This window comes from Anabrus simplex, chromosome 5, assembly GCF_040414725.1.
Source record: "Anabrus simplex isolate iqAnaSimp1 chromosome 5, ASM4041472v1, whole genome shotgun sequence".
Taxonomy (NCBI): Eukaryota; Metazoa; Arthropoda; class Insecta; order Orthoptera; family Tettigoniidae; genus Anabrus; species Anabrus simplex.
In genome coordinates, this window is record NC_090269.1 from 321,874,466 (window position 1) to 321,893,106 (window position 18,641).

General features: G+C 37.7%; 1 protein-coding gene across 8 annotated transcripts in view; it reads right to left on the reverse strand.

The window, feature by feature from the left end:
- Nucleotides 1-18,641, reverse strand: part of LOC136874046 (uncharacterized) — a 616,846-nt gene that overhangs the window by 126,244 nt on the left and 471,961 nt on the right. For all 8 annotated transcript variants that reach the window (XR_010860213.2, XM_067147551.2, XM_067147552.2 and 5 more), the window contains 2 exons: nucleotides 11,481-11,598; nucleotides 5,896-6,121 (listed from right to left, as the gene is read on the reverse strand). Coding sequence is in view for 7 of the 8 variants with exons in the window: in XM_067147551.2 (XP_067003652.2) it covers nucleotides 5,896-6,121; nucleotides 11,481-11,598 (344 nt within the window). In the remaining variant the exon portion in view is untranslated. The remainder of the gene's footprint in view (nucleotides 1-5,895; nucleotides 6,122-11,480; nucleotides 11,599-18,641) is intronic.

Below are 18,641 nucleotides of genomic sequence, written 5' to 3' on the forward strand. Positions count from 1 at the left end.
ATTCAAATTATATCTGCTTTTTTTTGTGTTAATAGGCATGGTTTCATTTCAAAAACATAGCAGGGAATTGACTGAAAATGAGTTGATTTTGTCATGTCCAGTACTTTGAAGTGGGTGATGAAGTAAATCATTCTGCCCATTATGCACATATGAAAGATGAGTTAGCCTGTTTCGATTTATATTTCATGATTCAAACCAGAATTCAATGTTCTGTTACACTTTCTTTATGTATATTGCACTGAGACTAATTCTGACACCAAAAAAATCACTGCATACACATACCCTACATTATCATTACACTAAATGAATGTTACATGTTACAAATTCCATGTTTGGTCCGTATTGAAATGTACATCAGTTTAAGATATTACCAAAATTTATTAGGAATCCTAATAAATTTTGGTAATATCTTAAGCTGACTAACTGAATGTGCATTATGACAATTACTGTAAACATACAACTAGAACAGAATTTTAAATTGTACTCTACATAAAGTTTTCTTTATTACAGTAATATGGTAAGCCTTGAAACACTGTGCCATCACAAATGAAAGTTCAGTAAATGCAATAGACTTCAAATCTGGAAACCACTCATCATCATCATCATCATCATCATCATCATCATCATCATCATCATCATCATCATCATCATCATCATCATCTCCCAACTCCAGTTTCCCGGGTGTGGTGTACAAGCGCTCGCCATCTACTTTTGTCTTCATATCTTCTGATCCAGTACATCCTCCCATTTGTATCCTCTCTCCTCCACATCTGATCTTAAAGTCTCTATCCAACGTTTTCTTGGTCTTCCCTGTGGTCTTCTTCCTACGAGATTAAGGTCGAAATATTTTCTGCCAGGTCCTTCCCTGCTCGGTCTCATTATTGAGACCTGTCTTTGTTTTGCTCATCTTCAGTCCAAAATTTTTGAATGTGTTGTTCCATTCATTAAGTTTCTTCTGAACTTCAGCCTCTGTCTCTCCCCATAAAAGCACATCATCAGCAAATACCAGGGCGCTTGGTTCACTGTCCATTTTCTTGACAGATTTGATGACCTTGTCCATTACTATTACGAACAGGAGTGGTGACAGCACTTCCTTGTTGGACACCTCTCTTTGTTTCAAACTATTTTAATCGTCTGTTGCCTATCTGGACACAGCAGTAGCACTACTGGTATAGCATCTTGACTTTACCAATTAAGTACTTTGGCACCTTTAGGTCTTCCAGACATTCCCATATCTTGTTTCGAGGAACACTATCATATGCTTTTTCAATGTCCACAAATGCAATCACAAGATTTCTTCCGTATTCCCAGTACTTTTCTGTCAGCATCTTTGCTGCAAAGATAAGATCCACAGTACTTCGACCTTTCCTGAACCCGTGTTGTTCTTCCTCAAGCAAAGGTTATCTTCCTAAGTCTTGTTTCTAAGATCTTTTCCAGCAGCTTCAGTGAGTGTGACAACAGCGTGATGCCTCTGTAATTTCCACATTTCCGTCGGCTGACCTTTTTGAACATTGGGATGATAACTCCTTTACTCCAATCTTCTGGAATTTTGTTTTTTCCCAAATCACTGATAACACTCTATATAGTCAATTCAAGCCTGGGGACTTTCCATTTTGCACGCTCTTTAGTGCTGTTTCTACCTCAAGCCATGTTAATGGATATTTGTTGTTTTTGGCTTCATCTACACTACAATCATTGGTGGTGGTGTTGCCTACATCTCCACTTAACAGCATGTTGAAGTACTTCTTCATTTCATCCCTGATCCCTTCCTCTGTTTGTATTAAGCTACCATCATCTGTTTCCAGTGCAAGGATGTTCATTTCTTTTACTGTTTACTATTTTGTATATTAGTTTCCTACTTCCTTGACAGTCTTCCTCTATCCTTGTAGTAAAGTTGTCCCAGCACTTTTCCTTTTCTTCCTGGATCAGTCTTTTTACAGCCAGTTTCTTTTTCCGGTATTCCTGTGCTAGATGTTCAATTTCTAATTCATTTCATCTATCATCTGTTTTCTGTTTTTCGAGGTCTAATTTTCTTTTCAGTATATTTCTATATTTTACTGCTGTCTTCACTCGGTCATTCCACCAAGGTGTTTCCTTCTCTTTTGGTGTGGCACTTGCTTTTCCACAAATCCCGTGGCTTCTTTTACAAGGGTTTTTTTAAATAAGGACCATTCTTCTTCTACTACCCATTTCTCAGTTTTGGGTAATTTAGCTGTTATCCTTGCTTCATAGTTTCCTTTCTTCTCCATGTCCTTCAGCAGCCATGTCTTAATCTTTGGCATTTTCTTTTGTTTAATTTTAGGCACATGAACATCTTTTAGGTCAGCGATTAATAGCCGATGGTCGCTATCTAGGCACTCGCTGGGTATGACTTTAACATCTGTAACATACTGACCCGCTTTTCTATCAGTGATGATGAAGTCGATCATAGTCTTGAGCTTTCCATCCCAGCTGTATCTCGTTATTTTATGGCTGTCTCTCTTCTGATACCATGTGTTCTGGATGATTAAGTTGTTCCGCACACAGAAATCAATCAGATTCTCTCCTTCAGAGTTTCTGTTACCATAGCCATGGGGGCCAACGATGTTTTCACAGTTTAGTCTTTCTTTATTAACTTGGGCATTGAGATCACCCATAATGATTGTGTTCTCCTCTGTTATTTGTTCCTCAAGTTCGATAAGGAATTGCTCTTTCTCTTCAGTGGTACATCCTGTCTGCGGTGCATATACCTCCAGGAGAGTTTGATGTGCATTAGAAACACTTAGTCTCATCTGGATGAGCCTATCACTCACATATTTGACATCTGTCTGTGTATCTATATCTTTATGAAGCAGGAAGCCAACTCAATTTTTGGATTCATCATTGTTGCCACTCCAGTACAGCACGTATCCTTTTCTCAAGGGCTTCTTTCCATATCCTTTCCATTTTGTCTCACTCAACCCCATAAGTTCCATAAGTTCTTCATATTTGTTGGTAAAAGTAAGGATATTGAGTGTACCAATTTTCAGCCGCTCTTTCTTGGGAGAGTTTTGTGTCTTCTGGTATCTCCGATGAGCATCAGGCTTTTGGCCATCATAAATTCGGATGGTACGATAAGAACTGTCATGTCCGGTATTTAATTTATTCTTCCATTCGAGGCTTGTTTGAGGTTCGAAAGCACTGACATATGTAAACCAATGGACTAGTTTCAACAATATACTGTAATAGGATGTGTTACCTCATCCCACCCAACTGAGGACACTTTTTGAAAGATTAAGTAATGACTACTGGTAAAAAAAAAAAACACTCATCACACTCGGTTAAAGAGGTTACTCTACTGCAGAATACTTCAAAAAATTAAACAGATTTAGTTTTCTTTTCACTGTGATGCCTCTTCATATCTTACATTTCATGATATTCTTTCACCTAATCAATTGTCAGAATTACAGTTCAACATTCAAATTCCCTGTCTTACTTCTTATTTATTTATTTACTTATTTACTTCCTAGTACCATACCATACTAGGGAAGGACAGCAATGAAGTGCAACAATGGCTCAATGTACTGAGTGAAAAAATTGAGAAATATGGCATGAGAATCAGTACAGAGAGGGGCAGAACTATGGTGGTGTTGAGAGGGGAGGTGCAGGGCACTGTGAGAATTAAAAGTCAGAGTCTGGAAATTGTGGACAACTTTAGGTGCCTGGGAGGTGAATTGATGCAGGGTGCTGGGTGGACATGGAGATTGGCAGGAGGGTGCGGCAGGGTAATGCATTCTACCAGGGTGTGGGAGGACTTGTTTGAAGCAGGGAAGTGCCAAGGAAGAGTAAAGAGATGGTGTATAGGGTGTACTATGTGCCCATACTGGCTTATGGAGCTGAGACTTGGACTTTGACTAGCAGGCAAGAGAGTAGAATTCAAGTGGCAGAGCGAGAAATGAAGACATTAGGAAGAAAGTTGGGATAGGAAAGCTAAATGAGAGAGTTATAAAAAATAAACTAACAATGTTTGGACATGTAAAGAGGATGGAGGAGAATCAAATTCCAAGACAGATGCTGGAGGCCAAGTGTGAGGGCAAGATAGCAAGAGAAAGACCTAGAACAACAAGGCAGACTGAATCAGTGAAGAGCAGCATAAGAAGACAAAACTTAGATTGGGACAAAATCGTGGAAGAGGAATGGTGGAAGGAAAGAGGAAGATTGAGAAGTGCCATAAATATCCTGACCCGGCAGGAGCTGGATAAGGGGGAAACTGTGATATTTATTTACTTATTTACCATAAATCATACAGATTTTATGGATGGTCTAGTGAAAAAAACCCAAGTATATTAGTTGCTTTACAGACCCACTAAGCTAATATTTAAAATAATTACTTTATTAATATACTTACACTCGTACAATAATCCATTCACTCGACAACACTTACACTACCTTTCATTCCCGTCCATGTACACACAGAGATTTACATCTTTTAACATGGTTTGTAAACTGTGTTAGAGGGAAGGTTCTTATTTTAGGCCGTAGCTCATTCCAGAGACGTGTGAAGCGGCCGCAGTAACCGGATTTGTAAAAGATGGTACAGGCAAATGGAGGGACAAGTCTAATGCCTCTGTGGACAGAGCTAAAGGATAGGGAAAGGCAGCGAAACAGGTCAATGTTAATGGAGCCGGCAAGGGATTTTCGGAGTTGCCTTAGTTTCTACACAAACTTTTCCTGTATGACTTCTTCTTTCTATTACCGCTCTCTTGCTTCCTTCTTTCCTGAGTCGTGCAAGCCTGCCTAATTTTAGATTTGCTATCATTGTTCAGCAAGTACCAAAATTTGTAACACTCATTAATACTGCAAGATTTGCTTTCTCAAACAGTCTGTAGGTGACGAAGTTTTTACTCTTTTAGCTCTCTTCTAAAACTTAAGACATCTTAAGTGCAATCCTACTTCCTATTTGAAATTGTGTGGCATGGAGTGTTGCATGTTTCACCTGCTGTTACGGGTTTCATAAGTGAACCTAATGTAGGCGTTTGAACTGTGGATGTATTGCAGAATGTTTAAAAGGCTTTGGGTGTACCTTGTCACCAATGAAAAGATACTATGTTGTGACAAGAAATCATATGAAGTTTTAACCTTTGGAAAATGCAGGAAGATGGCCTAATTTGGTCACATCTTCTAAAATGACAAATAACAAATACAGCACGATACAACTGATCATACAATGCAGGACAGAAGGAAAACGTGCATATCGGCAGGGACGATTATCCTGGGTGCATAGCTTCCCGACAGCAATTGAACATCCACAATACGGCTAGTCTGATATGGGAAACACAAAATAGGAAAAATTATTTCACAGTGATCGTCAACCTTCTGTGAGATGACACTACTACTACTACTACTACTACTACTACTACTACTACTACTACTACTACTACTACTACTACTACTACTACTACTACTACTACCACCACCACCACTTCTAGATGGTGAGTGGAAGTACTAGTAGTAGTAGTAGTAGTAGTAGTACAATTTTCACTCTCAAACTAATTTCTCAGTATACATGCCAGTTTGTACAATATGAAATTCAAACAAATTCTTCATCCCTTTCTCCAACTGAATTATCAGAATAATGAGCATGTCATTTACTTACTTCTACCATGTATTCCTGTATATCCTTTCTCAAGATTATACTGTATCTCCCCCATTTTTGTTTTCACAGCAAGAAAGGAACAGAGCAGTTCTCATAACCAGCAAACTGAATATGAAAATATATTTCTCTACTTAAACAAATTAGTACACCACGTACTATTTTATACTCTATGAATGAACACAATTATGTTATCATATTTATTGTTACCGCTGGATTGTAGTCGAAACATTAACAGTAGAAATGATGATGTAAAGGATGAGTAATGATAAATCGGTACTTACGGAAAGTGTTCCTCGTCCAGAAAGCTACCTTCACACTCACAGCAAGCAGAGCCTGTTGGTACACCATTTAATACCAACGATTCGAATGGCTTTGTAGTGTACGTTGTTCGTAGTTTAATTGAACTTGTCTTCTTAGGAAAGAGAGTACTCTTTGAAGGCCCATTTGTTGATGGAGGAACTGGCATCAAGATATCCATTCCACTGGGATGAACAAACACCTTCACTCCTGCATAATTATACAGTAAGCATAATTCAATATTCTGTAAGTCTGAAGTGGAAAACATTGGAGGAAATAGTAACAGACTGAGGTAATAATGTATGGGTGCAACAAAAATTAGAAACAAACAGGAAAAAGGTACATAATAAATGATTATCAAGTAAAGATACTACCTACGAGTAGAAAAATGAATTATATGAGAATGAAGAAGTACACACATTCCATGTGCCTGGTGAGCACTCATAAGAACAGGGGCCATAAGCACAGTAAAAAGTGAAATGTCATATGGCTTTTTAGTGCTGGGAGTGTCCGAGGACAATTTTGGTTCACCAGGTGCAGGTCTTTTGATTTGACACCCGTACGCGACCTGCGCATCGTGATGAGGATGAAATGATGAAGGCGAGACATACACCCAGCCCCCGTGCCAGAGAAATTAACCAATGATGGTTAAAATTCCAGACCCTGCCGGGAATTGAACCCGGGACCCCTGTGACCAAAGACCAACACACTAACCATTTAGCAATGGAGCCGAACATAAGTACAGTGAGGAGGAGTTTACACAAGCATAAATCATCTGATATTCAAATCTGATTGCCATGTTCTTAAGTAAACCTGTATGCAAACTCCAGGGACTTCAGAAGACACATAAATGTGTTGAGGTCATTAATTTATTGATCTCTCTAATAACACGACCGACTATAAATCTCATGTTAGATCTGTATTGACCTGGGTTGAAACATGTCTATTAAAATTTCATCTTAATTGGATGTAAATATTGTGGTATCGAATAGGAGGATAATCAACAAAATTCATAAGAGAGGGAAAAAAACAAATATCTCTATAGTTCTGTTCTTACGAGTTTCGACTTGACATTTGAGCGCTGCCTTTTGACAGAGGCTAAGTGAATTAATAAACAGCCAATCATAAGCAGCCGATCGCTCCGATAGAGCACGTTAGACTCTAGTTCTGGTTCCAGTCTATTGCTTACTAAAACCACGTGCTATCAGCTGTGTGTTGTATTGTGCTCAGTTCTTTTCATGGTCTTTGTCAAGTTCACTCTGTCATTCTTGACAAATCACCAATACTGGTGGCTAGAAATGATGAGTTGATTGAGTGGTTGGAGCAGTACAATATTTTGGTTCGCGATGACATGAGCAAAGGGGAATCTCATGCATCTTGCGAAACAAAACAAGCCCTAGTACCCAGTTTACATGGTGGATGAAATAGCCAGGAGGCAAGGACATAACGTAGTTCGCCTTCCACCATACCATTGCCATTTTAATGCCATAGAACTGATTTGGGCCCAAGTGAAGGATTATGTAGCTACGAATAATTGACTCTTCACAGTTTCGGAATTTGAAAGACTTCTCTGGGAAGCCAAAGGCCGTGTAAGTGCAGGTTGCGAGACACAATTCTATACCCTATAAATGAAGCTTGGGAGAGGGAAGGTATCGCAGACGATTAAATTGAAGACGTTATTAACTCATTGCGGTCAAGCGAGAGTGAAACATCAACAGACGATGGCAATGCCAATAGTGACTCAGAAATGAGTGGTGTATTCCCTTATTTCCCTTTGCAGGATTTTTTCCTTCCTTAGGAGGTAGTGAATTGATAAGCAATGCAAGCACTTCTAGACGGTGAGTAGAAATTTCATTTTCTTGCGTTTTATCTGTTCGAGCATTGATCTGTTTTTATCTTATAGACTTATCCTAAATATGTTATGTGTTATTGTTAATCTTTTGTGAGTTATGCATGTTGCTACAAAGAATAATTGATTCTGGACTTATATTCAAGTATATACATTTCTGTTTGTGTTGTGAATCTGCTATTTGTACTTGTAACAATTTAGCATCAATGTCCGACTTCCGGTCAACTTTCAAGTCGAAACACATAGAAACGGAATTATAATAACAGTCAAATGGACTGTATGTATGTATGTATGTATGTATGTATGTATGTATGTATGTATGTATGTATGTCCAACCCCTTGTTCAATTTCTAATTAACGATTAATGTAATTTGCTTTACGCCCCACTAATTACTTTATTACTTTTATATTCAGACTCCGATGTGCCGGAATTTAGTCCTGCAGGAGTTCTTTTATGTGCCAGTAAAGCTACCGACATGAGGCTCACGTGTTTCAGCACCTTCAAATACCACCGGACTGAGACAGGACGAAAGTGCCAAACTGGGGTCAGAAGGCTACTGCCTCAACTGCCTGAGCCTCTGAGCCTGGCGGTTCTGTTTCTCTATGGGGTTGGGCATGAAGTGAGATGAATCTTCGTAGCAAGTTCTTATGACCGGATTCCCTTTCTGGCATCAACCTCATCAGACGAGTTAATGTGGTGAAATGACGTGATATATGATAGTAGGAAGGAAGAGGGTGAAACCCAGATGCCAGCACATAGCCTGTTCCTGTCAAATAGCACCAAGGGGCCTGATCAAGGCTTCGTCTCCATCCGACGGATGAATATCCATTAACACCATCATATGCCCTCACTCCGTATGAGCACTGCGGAGAGGTTTGGAATTTAACCCAGGCTTTTGACACGCAATCTATTAATTAGAAATTGTACACTACAACCTCTCCTACCCTGTCGGTCAACATACTGACCAATGGGACACAAACCGGCTAATCACAGTGTCGACCGTAGAGACTTCACGCCGTAACAATCATGACCACCAAGCGGGCTAATAGTGAAATGGACTCGTGTTCATAAATATCCAAATACCATACGATATTTACAGAAGTCACGTGCAATTCAAAGTATTATTATTCTTCCAACTGCCCTTGCTGGGCCCATCCTTGTTCAACTGTTGAGCTTTTACTCAGTATTGTCCCATCTTCTCCTGGTTTAGGTCCTTTCTTTCCACCATCCAGGCAGTACCTTTCTTCTTCAGTATTTCGTTTTTTTTTTCTTCTGAAAACCAGACTTTCTTCAGGATCTGTCTTTATAGCCTGTCCATTTTGAAAGTTTGTCAGCCTGCTCTTCTGCAATTGATTAATATCATGTTTGTTCAGAATTGACTTTAACTAATAAAATAATGCAATAGCTAAATGCAATATCCAGGTAAGAAGTATACAGAAAAGCAAAATGAAAAAAATGGCTCTTGGATGATCTGAGGAATCAGGAAACAAAGTAACTCTTTAAAGAGAAGACCAACGAAGTGAAAGCAAGACATCGAGAAGAATTAAGAGGATGGATCAAAGTAAAGGATGGAATAGAAGAAGTTGCAAATGAGGTTTTAGTTAAGAGGAAACTGGAGCCAAGAAAACACCGGATGACAGATGAGATATTAAATCATATAGAAAAGAGGAATAAACTGAGAAAATAAAATAAAATGAAAGACTATAAAAGAATAAAATATCAGATCACAAGTAAATGCAGAGGAGAAAGAAAACTGGGCAAAAGAAGTAGCTGAAGAAATTGAAAATGATATGGAAATGGAAGACAGGATCAGGCATACTAAGAATTAAATCCCTGCAGTACAAACCTAACACAAAATCCACCCTACTGAAGGATAAAGATGAAAATGTACTGGTGGATACTGAAGAAATTGGTGAGACACTGGAGAGAATATATAGAAGAACTGCACAGTGATAAAGAAATCAGAGGTATAAATGAAGTACTGGAAGATATAACAGATGAAGGCAGTCATAAAGTGGATCCTCCAGTCACCCAGCAGGAATTTGAGAAAGGTCTGTCAAGCTTAAAAGAAAGGCAGCAGGTACCTATAACTGCAGTGCTTTCGAAAAATGTTGGTTCAGACTTGAAGGTTTATCATTTTAATCTTATCGCATTGTGTTATGAAACAAGAGAGATCCCAGACGACTTCATTAAAAGCAGAACAATCACTGTCCCCAAAAAGGGAAATGCTTATGGAATGTAGTAATTGTAAAACAAACTCAATTGTATCCCAGGCCTCAAAAGTACTCTTAAATATAATATAAGAACAGGATAACATTTAAGATAGAGCAGTACATAGATGAAGATCAATTTGATTTTAGACAAGACAAAGGAACAAGAGAAGCAATCCTTGCATTAAAAATGATACTGGAAAGGAGGCTCGAAATGAACAGGAAGGCTACTGCAGCATTCATTTACTTGGAAAAAGCCTTTGACATGATAAACTGGAAACTATTGTTTTGTTTGAATGTTTGAAGAACGCAGGAATCGACTGGAAAGATAGGAGGCTCATTGGGAAAATTTACAAGAACCAATGTACAAACGTAGTAGTGAATGGATGTACAAGAAAGGCAAGAATTAGGAAAGGGCTGAGGCAGGGTTGTTCACCCTCACCATAACTTTTCAATTTGTTCATTGAAGAAACAATATAAATTTTAAAGGAAAAAAGAGAAATGGGAAAAGAATCCACAGTATTAGATTTGCTGATGACAATTCCATAGTAGCAGGCTCAAAGGAATTAAAAACCAAATTTTAAGTTGTGAGCAAAGATGGCAGGAGAGTTAATACAAAAATAAGGGTAGGAAATTCCAAAGCAAGCAAGTTAAAACTAGTAGGTCATATCCCGAGACATGACTTCCTAGTAAATATCTTTGAAGGAAAAATACTGGGGGGGGGGGAAGATTTCCTTAGATGATGTAAGAAGCTTAATGGGATGTAAAGACTACAAGGAAGTGAATACAACAGCAGGATTAAGAGACTGGCTGTAGTGACAACGCTTAGGCTTTTCATGCATTATGATGATGATGATAATAATAATAATAATAATAATTATTATTATTATTATTATATCGATCATCATGACTAATGCATATTACAGAATTACATATCTTCCAAAATTATAAGGGTTATTATTATTATTATTATTATTAATAATAACAAATTTTACTATGCATAATCACTTAGCATGACCTAGAAATCTATTTTTTAATAGAATTAATGTAAAACTAATTGAGAGACTGTAGACATGATACTGGCTTTTCACCTTGTTTTCTCACGTGGCATAAAAGGCTATAATGTTTCTACAAGTACGGGCCATGAAAACATCAGTGTTAACATCAATTGGAAGATCGTCATAGTTTTGAATGGTATTGTTCTAATGTTCCAAAAGGCTAACAGAGTCCAGTGTTCTTTGCACTATATGTTTGAAGACAGGAGTTACCATATTGGTGGCAAACGGAGGTATATCGATCATCATGACTAATGCATATTACAGAATTACATATCTTCCAAAATTATAAGGGTAGCTGGCTCACCTGATACATGACTTTATTTGTCACTTATTTGAAACTTGTAATGCCTGATACAAAAAACAAGAACAGATTTTTCCATACTCTCTATGCTTCTCTTTTACCAAAATCCTACATACGAATAACTCAAAACGCTGCTATCAGTATGCTTACCTGGAACTCCCTTATAGCTCGTATGATCATTGAGCATATGCTCCCTCTGAATGCCCTTGTGCACAAACCACATGGCACAACGAGTACATTTACGAGTGATTGTCCTCCGTTGATGCTTCTGTAATGCACAAAAATGCTCATAAAGAAAGACAATAAGATCATTAATAAGTGCAGTAGTTTCAAAACAATCACTACGTTTTTAGTATTTACACCATATCTGTGGGTCGGAATCTATGAAGAATAGCTACCACAATTGAAGTAAAGAGTGCAGAATAAGGCCACGGTAAATAATTTATTTTAATTTGGGGAATTGATAATTCACATTCATCATCTGCAGCAGTCTTAGAACTATTTCCAAAAATTTAAAATCCTCCAATATCATTTGTTCTGTTAAGGTATTGTAAATACCGTACTGAAAATTTCAATGTGCCTACATTGTATTTACAAGGGCTGTTTTGTTCTTTTCAAGTTCTGATAGGCCATAAATAATAGACGTATTAAGATAACAAATCTACCGAATGGCGCGTGTAGATGTCTTTAGTGTATAAGCTGGTGATAGTAGTGGTATAATGAAAATAGGACGGCACGTGACAGTGAGAAGTGCGTGACGAAGCAAATCATTCAGTGGAGGTATTATCTAGGGGATTGGACACTGGATTGTGGACTGAGAGTGACATTGAACTTTACTTTGCGGATAGCAATAAGTCGCCATTTTGACGTCTTGACAATGACAAGCAGCAAGGAGAATACAAAGTCAGGAGCGCAGCAAGTAACAACCGAGACTGAGACGCAAGCGCAGTGTGACATCTGTAGGAAACCAGTGGAAGATGAAGACCACGCCACTGAATGTGAGTTACAACAGATGGCAGCACCAGGAATGCACCGGCATGATCAGGGGTGAATATGATATGATAAGAAAAGAAAGAACTGCAAGCTGACTTGGTTATGCAGTAGCTGCAAACCCCACGCACTAAAATGGAATGACGACAGGGAGCGGGAAATAAACTAAATTAATCAGAAGTTGAATTTTCGCATAGAGTATCTCACTGATCGCATCCCGAAGATGATCAAGGAAACGGTGGGAGAAACAAAGAAGGAATTAGCAGATATCAGACCAACCGTCGCCGGACAACATACCAGAACCCCTACAGTAGATATAGGTGACGTAATAACTCCGGATACCAACAAAACGAAACGAAGGGGAAGAAATTCTGAACAACATAGCGAGGAACCAACAAGCCCAACCAATTCCACGAAGAGCTTCAGAGAGGTGGCTAGTGAAGGAAAACAGCACTGGCAGGAAATCCAACCAGCAGCACAACCCAAAGCAAAGGTAGACCCCAACAGTGGAAAGGAATCACGTTCTTAAAAGACACAACATAAATATTTCTTTTAGAACCAATAACAGAAATCTTGATATATTACAAAACTCTAAATCATTAAATAAATCTAATACTTTTTCTAAATCTGGAGTATACAGATTCAAATGTAACAACTGCAGCGCCTCATACGTTGGACAGACTGAACGTAACTTTAATATCAGATACTCCAACCATATCAACGCCATTAAATATAACAACTTTTTTTTTTTGCAAGTTGCTTTACGTCTCACTGACACAGATAGGTCTTATGGCAACGATGGGACAGGAAGGGGCCAGGAGTGGGAAAGAAGCAGCCGTAGGCTTAAGGTACAACCCCAGCATTTGCCTGGTGTGAAAATGAGAAACCACAGAAAACCATCTTCAGGGCTGCCGACAGTGGGGTTCGAACCCACTATCTCCCGAATACTGGACACTGGCCGCACTTAAGCGACTGCAGCTATAGAGCTCGGTATACAAGACTCTAAACATAATTTCACCAATACTGAAAAAAAAAGACATAATAAAAATACTTAAAATTATTAACAAAGGCCCCCTTTTTAAACACACTGAAAAAATTGTTTTATTCACCTTGGCCAATACTTCAACCCTAATTTCAATTTAAACAACATTTCTGAAAAACCCAATATTATATTTGACTTCCTAATTCTTCTCAAAAATGTTAAATTTCTAAACCCGAATTCAATTTTCATGCCTTACACAGTTCCTACCCACATTTTCTACCTCCAATAACTCATCCACCTAACCCACCCTAAACTATTCCTCCTTTATCTCCCTATCCTATCTTTTCCTATCTTTTAACTTCCAGTTCTATTAATCTTCCTTAATCCTCCTCATTTATTACCATATCCTATCTTTTCTTTTCATCTTCCCTCTCGGGGAAAAAAAATAATTGAATTGAACTGTATACTATAATATCACCTACAGTTCAGATCATTACAACATTTTAATTTAAATTCATACCTTACGCTACTTCAAATACGACCTGAACTCTTATCTTCAAGAAATACACGCTATGCATATGCGTTTTTCATTTGTTTCCAATATTATGCTTTTTAACATTTTTCTCCTCAAAATTGTTTTTTATGTCAACAGTTCTGCATCTCTAAAAGACCTATCATACAAGATCCTACAAACATTAATATATACTCCAATTATATTAAATTGTATTATATATTTTTGCGCCTAGAAGCATTTGCAGGCTTGATCACTGGGCTATTCACGGAGTTTCATTAGCATTTAGAAGCACAGTGCCAGTCATTACGTATGTTGTGCTGCTCTTCAAGAACTTGCATCTTACTTCATTTAAGTGACTTATCTTCAACATCTATATAATTTTAGAACTTCAAATTTATTAAATTGTATTATAACTTCACGCCTAGCAGTATTTGCAGGCTTGTTCACTGAACTATTCACCAATTCTCATAAACATTCTGAAACACAGTGCCGGACATTACATATGTTATGCTGCTCGTCAAGAACTTGCACCTTGATTCAATTAAATAACTGATCTTCGACTTCTTCTGGATTTTAGGATCTTACATCACGCAGTGCTAATCCCCATAGTGTTACAGTGCTTCTTGAACTGCTTTTAGTGAAAGACTTATCGTTTACTTATTGTTTTCCTATATATTGTTTTTATATTTTTATTTAATCGGCTGATGATGACCCAGTATAGTGGTCGAAACCAGTCCTGCTTTTAATCAAATAAGAATGTAAAGTTTGCATTTCTTATTTTCCTTGTATTGAATAGGTTGAACCACTTTATTTCTTGTTTCAATTTAATTGTGATTCAGTTCAATAAGGAACATTATGAAATTTTTATCTTTAAATAGATATGAACACTGATTTTTTCCATTCCAAGTTTACTAGATGACAGAGTTGATGACCAGAGTTGACATAATGTTGTCGGTACTGATGGTGGTATTGGCTTCAATAAGTCTGCAGAAATACCATCAATGCCTGGTGCTTTGTGACTGGCTAGTTAGTTTATTGCTCATATGACTTCTTTTGGATATCAGGTTCCAGTTCCTGATTTCCCTCAGGCTGTTGATCATGTAGGCCACTATCATACAGCTGTGCTGTATATTCCTTCCAGCGGTCTCATATTGCCTGCCAGTCGTGCAGTTCTTGAGCAGTGTTTCCTCAGATGGTTCCTTTATGAGCAACAAATGGATTTCTAGTCCTCCTGATATGACCATGCAGATGTCTAGAAGCCTTTCTTAGTTTCTTAGTCTATTGCCAAACACTGTTGGTTTCAGTACTTTTCCTTGTCTCTTCTGACCTCTCTCTGAAATACTGCATTTAGCCATTTGAACTCTTCTCTCTCTTTTTTTTTTCCTACAGCTTTGTCCTTTTTTCTTTTTTCTGTGATGTTGACAGTGGTTTTAGAAATCCATTTGGTTAACCTCAAGGTTTCTTGCATGGGACACAAAATAAGGCAGCTTCAGTGATGCCTGACTTGATTTCTTTCCACAGTTCGTCTGGTTGCTTCTCTTCATTCAACAATAAATCCAATATGTTTTGTACTTCAACTGCATAAATGGAACTGATTTTATCTGCATAAAATTTCTTTAACGTTTCTGTTTGTTTGTTGATGCAGAATCATATTTTAATTTTAGCCCTCTGAGGCTGGTGATTGGATCTACACTCAGCACCAGGATAGGTTTTTACTGCCAAGACTGAGCTCTTCTATTTCTTCTAACATAGGATGTAATCAATATAATTCCTGTATTCTCCATTCAGAGACATCCAGGTGTAGAGACGGCGTTTGGGTTGTTTGAACGAAGTGTTGGTAATGCTTAGTCTATGCTCCTGGTAGAAATTAATAAGTCTCTCGCCTGCCTCATTCTCTCCAAGACCAAATCCTCCAGCAATGTCAGGTTCTGCGTTACGAGCTATTTTGGAGGTGAAATCACCAATAATATGTGTAATATTCCTTTTATGTATTTGACTTAATGCTTCTTGAAGTTCACCATAGAATTCCTCACCATCACGCTCTGATGCATCAGCTGTTGGGGCATATATCTGGAGAATTGTCGTATTACAGGGTTTCACTTTGATCTGAATGGTTATTATACAGTCGCTGAAAGTCTAAACTCTTTCAATGGCTCTGACAATTCTTTTATTCACCACAAAGCCCACTCTGCAGTGTTGAATGATGTCGTTACCAGAACTGTACATTGTGCCATCTCCAGATGTGAAGAAACCGTAGTCAGTCCAGTGTGTTTCACTGATGTTGCCTTTTGGTGCATTTCTACATGGCACTTTGGATCTGTAAGATGCCCAATTCTGTATGTTTGTCATGCGGTTGAGTGGATTAGATGGTATTTAGTTACACAATGAAAGAGAAAGATTTATTTCACCTAGAGTTTTTATTTTACTCTAGATTAATGTTTTATTTTGCTGCCTCGTCTTACATCCCATTAATGTCTTGCTATTATGCGACCGAGCGGTAACTTTATCCTTTCTTTTGCGCCTTTTTAGAGATAGCCATTTTATTTTTCTGTGCGAATCTTTTCATTTCACACCCACCACATGCGACTCACTTTTTGCCCAATTTTCTTTTCTTTTTTGACCTAAGTCATTATTGAGGAACCTTTTTCTCTGGAGTCTGTACCTTTTCTGTGGTGCGTTATACAGTACATTATTTTGAAATAAGTTATTAATATCGCAAATATTTCATCTCCGAGGTAAACGGGATATTAAGCGAAGAGTTTTTCTCCTGATGAAAGAATGAGTGGGGCCACTAGCCCATCTTTGGTAATGAAGTACTGTACACAAATTGTATTATCTTATGAAGGTCGCTAGGGAGGAGTTATGTTGACAATCTTCACATGCAAACACTTGTAAGTAGGTACTCTCTACAAGAATGTATGATCTGTGTTTCATTTTCTTGCTATGAATTTATTTATCTTCCATCTGAACCTTTTTAATAAGTCTTATCTCTTTCTTTCCTTTGCCGTGGTAAAGTTGGTTTAGGGCCGGTTTTACCACCTACTGGTAAAGTAGCGCGTAACTTGCCCTCCATGTAAAAGGATGTTTCCGTTCGACCAACCCCAGGTAGTGCTATTGGCAGCATAAATCATAGCTACCCAGCGCGTAATTTATTGGCCACTTCGAGGGCCCGATAAGACTTTACCTGCTGGGCAAGTTTTGAGAGTTGACCATTATTAGCTATATTTCTGGTGACATACAACTTAAATTAGCTTAGTATACTGAAAAAAAGCATGATACTGTAACAGTGGCCAAGACTGTATTGCAGGATCTTGAACATTAATGTTTCCCTTGAGTTGCAACGGTCACACCAGCCTCTTGCATCGGTAGCTTAGGGAACACATTTTATACGTCAAGCTTTCGTAAAGAAACTTTAAAAGGATATAAAATCAAAATCTATTTGGAAATCACTTGAAATGGGCTTTAATTTTCTACTTTCTCAGTTTTCAGACACGAGGTATAACTTAATGTATGCATCTTAATTATGTCAAGCGTTCTCGTAGCGTAATGGCTAACACGCTAACTTCGTAATACGAGGTATGCAGGTTCTAGTCTTAGTTATAACGAATCTTTTATTTCCATTCTTAGTGTTGTGTTAATCTGTATGCCTCTTTTCATACGTTCTTTTGTTAATAATATATTTCACTGAAATATTTAATCACAATATTATGTCTACTAACAAATTGATGTTATGATTAATAGCACATAGGACTGTCGCCCAGGTAGCAGATTCCCTATTGGTTGTTTACATAGTCTTCTTGTAAATTATTTCGAAGAAATTAGAAACTATTCCATTCCTGAATTCCTCTTCCTATGAATGGATATTTATCCCGATTAGTTCTTTACATTTACAGTACCTTCCAACTTTATCTTCATAAAGTTCAACATTGGAATGAAATGCTTTGCAAGTGTATGTATTGAATAGGTAAAAAAAACAAACCTCTAGCATCCTACATGAAATGCTTTATCAATAAATGGAAGCATGTGGAACTAAATGAGGTCACAGAACTAGTTGCAAATAGAGCATTGTGGAGATACTTAATCAATTCACAGAAGCCTGCAGATAGAATGCTCAAAGGCAATAAGTCCGTAAAGAAGATGTGTGTGCATATACGTATATGGAAGCGTGTAAAAGAGAGTTAAGAACAATGGCAGGGCACGAAAATACATTTTAAAATAGAAATTAGAAATACGATGAAAACCTGAGTACCTTCTATTACGGAGTGAGCGACTTGACCAGTCTACGAGAATACTTTTCAAAAACGCTGCCTTACATGACAGGTTATAACTGGCGTAAGAAAATGTACTCTGAAGATTTTAATCCCAATTAGGTATTGATATTGAAGATCGTAGATTAAAATCACGAAAGCTTGACATAATTAACAATTAAAAATAGGAAAGAATTTCCACCAATCAATACTTGTTTATTGCTTATATTAAGCCACAGGACCGGTTTCGACCCCATATACAAGGTCATCTTCAGCTGAACCATGAATACATATTTATATGATGAAGCTTTTATTAAATTGCATTGTCAAAGGAATGTCATATGATGATGTGCATTTAGTCATATACAAATGAGGCATGTCTTAACGTGAATTGGCATATATGTCAGTATGTACAATATTGCAACTGTATGTCTAAAATATTATGTTGAGGTCCTAAATTTAGTGTATAAATATAGATTATAGATTACGAAGCTTGACATAAATCGTTGTCCATAACTCTTAAGACTCCCCTTATTAGGCTTTTTGGTGATTATCAGCAGATGCAAGCACAGGGAAAT